The sequence below is a fragment of the Scylla paramamosain genome, chromosome 40 (assembly GCF_035594125.1).
Source record: "Scylla paramamosain isolate STU-SP2022 chromosome 40, ASM3559412v1, whole genome shotgun sequence".
Classification (NCBI taxonomy): Eukaryota; Metazoa; Arthropoda; class Malacostraca; order Decapoda; family Portunidae; genus Scylla; species Scylla paramamosain.
In genome coordinates this window covers 4,610,501-4,617,306 of record NC_087190.1, presented here as the reverse complement: position 1 = coordinate 4,617,306, position 6,806 = coordinate 4,610,501, and the positions used below count along the sequence as shown (strand labels likewise).

Here is a 6,806-nt window from a genome sequence, read left to right as displayed (position 1 = left end):
CGAGCAGAAATAAAGTGCATGAGATTCTGGTGATGGAAGGCTCAAGTACCTTTTGTAGGCCACATCTCTATCATGTATAACATGAGAACAGGCTGTGTTACACCAAGGTTTGGAAGGTTTAGGTCGAAAAAAAGAGTGACGGATGTACGCCTCCATGCCAGACACTATCACCTCTGTTATGTGCTCGGCGCACAGAGGTAGGTCTCTGACACAGAAGCAGTAGTCATTTCAAAGAAAATAAGCAAAATACCTCCTCAGGTCCCCCAACTAGCAGAGGCAAAATGCCAGAGGCACCTCCACTTAGGGGGATCCTAAGGAGGGATTGGAGCGAAAGCACAAGACACAGATACAGATATGAGATTGTGATCGGAGGAGCCCAACGGAGAAGAAAGGGTAACAGCATAAGCAGAGGGATTAGAGGTCAGGAAAAGGTCAAGAATGTTGAATGTATCTCCAAGACGGTCAGGCACATGAGTAGGGTGTTGCACCAGTTGCTCTAGGTCGTGGAGGATAGCAAAGTTGAAGGCTAGTTCACCAGGATGGTCAGTGAAGGGAGAGGAAAGCCAAAGCTGGTGGTGAACATTGAAGTCTCCAAGAATGGAGATCTCCACAAAAGGGAAGAGAGTCAGAATGTGCTCCACTTTGGAAGTTAAGCAGTCAAAGAATTTCTTATAGTCAGAGGATTTAGGTGAGAGGTATACAGCACAGATAAGTTTAGTTTGAGAGTGACTCTGTAGTCGTAGCCAGATAATGGAAAACTTGGAAGATTCAAGAGCGTGGGCACGAGAGCAGGTTAAGTCATTGCACACATAAACGAAACATCCAGCTCTGGATTGAAAATGTTGATAGAGAAAGTAGGAGGGAACAGAAAATGGGCTACTGTCTGTTGCCTCAGACACCTGAGTTTCAGTGAGAAAAGATGAGGTTTAGTAGAGGTGGTGTCCTACAGATTGAAAATCAAATCTAAGACTATGAATGTTGCAGAAGTTAATGACGACAAAGTTGAGCGGGGTGTCAAGACACTTAGGGTCGATACCAGAAGACCAGTCCGACCTTGGGTCATTTGTGGTCCCCTCCCCAGATGGGGACTCCGAGGCTAGTGTAGGAGTTGAAATGATAATTTTGAATTTTGAGTGAAGGATGTGTGTGTGTAATTAGGTGCTTGTAGTTTTGTGTGGAGGAAGAAAGTTGTCTTTAGAGGGCAGGCTGTGACTACCCCCTTGTGTTGTGAGACACAAAGGGAAACATTCAGTGAGGTCACAGCTGGGTTTAATGATAAGTTCACAGCACCCCCTGATCCAGTGCTTTAGACCTCATTGGGAGTAATTATCATTTTGGCAGGTGCTTACTGCCTCCTCCTACTAATCACTTATGTAATATTACATATAGTACATATACACAGTACATACTTACATACATAGTTTTACCAATTTACATGATTCATAATCACTATGTAAAATTCACTCCCTCACAAAACTCCTGACAAATTAGATTGTGTAAATTTGAAAGGAAATTAATAAAAAGTGTAACTTAAGTAGATAATTAAGTAAACATGTATTCATTAATTTTCTTCAAGTTTCCAAGCTCTGTAGTCTGTAATGTATAAAATGTATCCACCACATCCTCTTTGTGTGTGGTGCAGATGTGGATATGGATATTTATTTGATCACAAATCCAGATGCAGATGTGGATGTTTCATTTATCAGAATTGCGGTACAGATGTTAAAAACTATGCAGATGTTTTGCGGATGTGAACATCTGATACATCTCTGGAATACACTAGGAGAGGTGATGAAAACAAGAAATAACTAGATAACTACATAGACAGAAATATATATCTGGAATAGACAAGAAGAGGAGCTGATGACAAGGAGTGTGCATCAAGAGAAGGAAAGCCAAGACTTACATACCAGAAACACAACATGAGGCCGAACACAGAAACATCAGGTTATATTCTCAAACTTTGTGCCTTATCTCCACTCATTTTAACAGACTAATGGAAGTTACAGGAAGTTTTTAATGGTGTTTTCATGATTATAGTCATGATGAGAGACCAAAGTGTTAGAGAATACAGGCAAGTACTCTCAGGACTCGATGATTAAGATCTGTGGGCCACCTAGTAAGAGAGGATGGACTGGAAAACATGTTGCTGGTAAGGGTGGAAGGCTGAAGAGCAAGAGGAAGAGAAAGAATAAAGTATATGGCCAGGTTATTACATTATTCCAAGCATCACAAAAATGGTTTGCTTGCTATGATTGGCTGTGGACAGACAGAGGTGGTGTTCCATGGTTACCCACATCAAATAAGATACAGTAAGGCAAAGTACTCACAGGACAGCGGTACAGGCGATGTCTGGAGAGTTCGATGGGACGTCGGAAAGCCTCCTTACACTCTAGACACTGGAAGGGCTTGTGGGGGCTGTGGTGCTCTCGGAAATGTGACTGCAATGAACTCTGCAGCTTGTAAGAACACTCACAGAACAGACACGCAAACGGTTTCTCAGACGTGGCAAGTTCTGTGCAAGTGGTGTTCTGCAGCTTGATCCCCATGCGGTACCTGGTCTCCGCTGTGCCGAAGCCGTTATCGTAGACCAGAACCGGCATGTGGTAGACCCTCACGTGCATCTTCAGCGCCAGGGCACTCTCGCACCTGATCTGGCAGTACATGCACAAGAAGACCTGTGTGTTGCCCTCCTCTCTCACCATGCCAACTTTTAGCTTCTCATCTGGGGAGAAGAACGCCGGGTCTGTGTCATACACAATGTTTGGTCTGGGTGGCTGCGGCGGTGGTAGTGGTGGTTGCTTGGTGGCAGTGGTGGTGGTGATGGTGGTGGTGGTTGGTCTGTGCTGTCCGCCACCGCCGCCGCCAGTGCAGGTGTCGTCATCCACGTCTATGTCAGGCTCCACTTCCATGATCATGACGCTCTGTGGGGTGTGAGGGAGGATGGGGCTTGTGTTACGTAAGAGTGGTGCCAGCCAAGGGCAACGCAAAATTGTATAAAAAAGGCCCACTGAGATGCCAGTCCCCAGAGAATAAGGAAGGGGGATGTGAGTTATGCCAGTAGCAAGAGAGCTATAGCAGTTTGACCAGATTACAACAGTAATGAAAGATTACTGTTACAACTGAGTTAGATACAGTTATGATTGAATTAGACTGAGTGATGACTTAATTAGAAAAGTTAGACTGAGTTATGACCAAATTATGACTGAGATTGAGTCACAATTAAATTACACTGAATTAACCAAGTAATGACTGAGTTAGACTCACTTATGTGTTGCAACTGAATGTGAATTACAAGTTACGACAATCACAGTTAAGTCACAAGAGAGATACGAGTAAAAAAAAAAAAATATGACAGAGTAAGGGCATTAGTATGAAGATCCTCTGCCTGCTATTGACACCACTCACTCTCTCTCTCTCTCTCCACCTGTTCTATCTATCCCTGACCCAAGGAGAGGAGTAATAAAACAGAACATATCTCAAAACATTTACTGCAAGGATCTCTACAAATACTCACATATCACAGCTTGGTACAGGGACTAGACTACACACTGAGACACTCACCAAAAACTACCAAACACACCAAACTCACTGTGACACATATGCAAGTACAAACACCGCTGCATGATGATAATAGTGATGTGGTGATGGTGATAATAGTGACAATAAATGAATAATGCTAATGTGGTGGTGATAGTGATAATAATGAGAAGGATGGTGATAAGAGGAGAAAACTTGTAATGATCAAGATAATATCAATGATTGTGATGAAACAAAATGTAGTGATGGTAATAATAATGGTGATAGAGATGATGATGACAATAAATGAGCAATAAAAATAATGCAGTGACTATAATGATAATCATGAAAATGTTGGTGATGAGAAAAATGATAATAATCAAGTTAATGTCAATAATGGTGATAAAATAAAATGCAATGATGATAATAATAATAATAATAATAATAATAATAATAATAATAATAATAATAATAATAATAATAATAATAATAATAATAAAATGATAACAATAATAATAATAATGACACTGACAATAGCAGTAATGGAAAAATAGTGACAATAACAACAATACAAATACTAGCAATAAACAACGATAATGAATTAAACCACCACCATTTATTGTGAGAGTGATGGGCCATCTTCTCCCATCACTATATAAAGGTGAGAGGCGTGTTCGTCAGCCTCCGGTAAAACAATATACACCTGAGAGGGAATGCTGGGAGTGGAGGAGGAAGATAAATCCCCATTCCCTCCTACCCCCTCCTTCACCACCAAATACTCCTCAGGAATGCTTAAGGACTCTGCGGTAGGATCAGGCAGGATCTCAATTGTAGGATATGAGAAATCTGGATTTGCATAAGTGTCTTTCTCTTCCTGCAGGCCAATGGTGTCCTTAGAGTCCTTTGGCACCTCCTGCATCCTGCCGTGTCCTGTGCAGGATGTGTTGCCAAGGGTACTGATGGTGAGGACTATGGGGCTGTCCTGCCCCTTGGTCCTATCTTGGGTAACAGATGATGATGGTGATGATGGCGAGGGCAGTGTTTGGGTGCAGGAGTCCACACAAGCAGCAGAATCCTCACCGACCAAGTCATCCTGAATGATGTCCTCAAAGGGACGCTGTGCTGGAGGGAGAGATGATGGGGATGCAGGGAGTGGCACAGGTGTTGGGGTTACCTGCAGGTCGCCCTTCACCACCAGGTGTCGCAGTTTGGTCTGCTGCAGCCGCGCTGCCTCCTCCCTGGGGTGCATCTTCCTGCGGTGCTGCCTGAGGGCGCTGTGGTGCCTGAAGGAGCTGCTGCAATGGGTGCAGGTGAAGGGCAGCTCCTCGTTGTGCAGGCGGCGGTGCAGTGTGTAGTGGTGGCGAAGGATGAAGCTGCTGCCGCACACCTCACACACGTAGTCCCGTGCTCCTGTGTGGCGCACCATGTGCTGCCGCAGCGTGGCAGGGCTGCGGAAGGCCATGGGGCAAGTGGGGCACGTGTGGGGCCGCTCGCCGCTGTGCACTCTCAGGTGGCGCCGGAATGAACTGTTCACGGAGAATTCCTGGGAGCACACGGGGCAGCGGTGTGGCCGCTCCCCTGTGTGAGTCACCTGGTGCTTCTTGAGGTCGCTGGCCCGCCGTGTGGTGTAAGGACACAGGTTGCAGGTGAATGTGACTCCTGCACCTACGCCGTGACTCCCCACGTGGTACCGAAATCCGGTCGCTGATGAGAACTTCCTGCCACAGTACTCACAAACAAACTTGTACTGCACCTCCAGCTGCCGGGGCACTATGGGAGAGCTGGCAGGTGGCACGGGGCCCCCACTCCCCTGAGCATTTTCTCGGGGCACTTTTTTCCGGGGGCACTTCCCTGGGCGGGTGCTGGACCTGTTGATCTGGGCATTCCGTGCTTTTTCTGAAGGTTTGCGTCGCCTCTTTCCCAAGGCAGAGAGGGGCAGGTCTTGGAATGTATCACATGCTTTCTTGCTTGCCCTTGTGTCTTGTCCTTTCTTCTGTTCCTTGGAATCCTCTTGAGTGTGCTGTGGCTTGAGAACTGTGGATGCAGCCAACCTGGGTAGCGAGGCTGTCTGCACCTCAATACTGGATGAAACCGAGAAGTTCTTTCGTGTAAACTTCTCAGAAATGTTTGAGGTGTGAGTGTCTGGTTTTACTGTGAGACGACCTGGGGAGGGGTGAGTGAGGTGCTGGGGACTGAGAGACACAGGGCTGTGAGGTTTTGGGCTGGGCACTTGAGTGCTGTGGGGTTGTGTGTTGACAGGGGGAACTACTGAAGGAGTAACGATGTCCTTATTTGCAGGAGTGTTGATATAATCCTTCACGTCAAAATAGGATAATCTGGTGCTGCTGACAGGAGGCAGGGAGATGGGAGAGTGGCTGGACAGGGCCATGGGAGGAGTGGAGAGTGGTGGAGTAGTCAGCACAACAGTTTGAGGGGTGGAGAGGGAAGTGGGAGGGGAGGAGAGTGGCGAGGGAGTGGAAAGGGCAGGAGTGGGAGAGGAGAGGATGAGGGATGGCGGAGATGAGAGCGGTGGAGGTGTGGAGAGTGATGTTGGAGGGGAGGAGAGGGATGGAGGAATGGAGAGGGAGGGGGATGGTGTGGAGAGGGAAGGAATATGAGATCCTAGCACTAAGGGCTCTGAGGAAGGACTTGGCATGTTTACCTCACCATCACCATCACACTCCTTCACTATCTCACTCCCTTTCCCTTCCTGGCCCAGAGAATGAAGGAGTAAATCAGTGCCAGACACGTGAGGCACTGTATCCCCGGCACTGACGGACGGCACTGCATTCCTGCTGGTGGAAATCAGGCTTGTGGACAGCGGCAACTTAGTCATTGTATAATTCATGGAGATAAGACAATCTAGGCTACTGATAGAAGACATTGGAAGTGTGGTTGTGCTGGCTGTGGAGACTGGTAACATAACATCACTGAGAGAGACTGGGAAGGCTGGAAGAGGGCTGTTTATAGAGATGAGGGACTCTGGAGTACTGGTAGATGCTGAAAGTGATGGTGTCCTGTCCCTGGAATACACTGGAAGCATTGTGACACCTGCACTAGTGCTGCTGGAGCTTTGGCTCAACATAACCTCGCTACTGGAATGAGATGCTTCACTGGACATTGTATGCAGCATAGCAGCATCACTGGAGCTGACTGGGGGTGCTGTGTGAGTCGCACAAGACATCACAGCATTAATGACAGCATCACTGTTCATGAGACCGACAGTGCTGCATGTTTTCACCACCTTTGTTCCGTTGTCAGAAGGCGGACTAACAGATTCCAGCTTC

At 46.7% G+C, this 6,806-nt stretch overlaps 1 protein-coding gene across 1 annotated transcript in view; it reads right to left on the bottom strand.

Moving 5' to 3' along the window:
* Nucleotides 1-3,475: 3,475 nt before the first annotated feature.
* The window catches only part of LOC135092734 (uncharacterized), a 12,535-nt gene continuing 9,204 nt past the window's right edge, over nucleotides 3,476-6,806 (bottom strand). Inside the window, exon 6 of the mRNA XM_063991390.1 lies at nucleotides 3,476-6,806. This exon is cut by the window's right edge and continues 479 nt beyond it. Within this exon, the coding sequence (XP_063847460.1) occupies nucleotides 4,136-6,806 (2,671 nt within the window). The 3' untranslated portion in view covers nucleotides 3,476-4,135.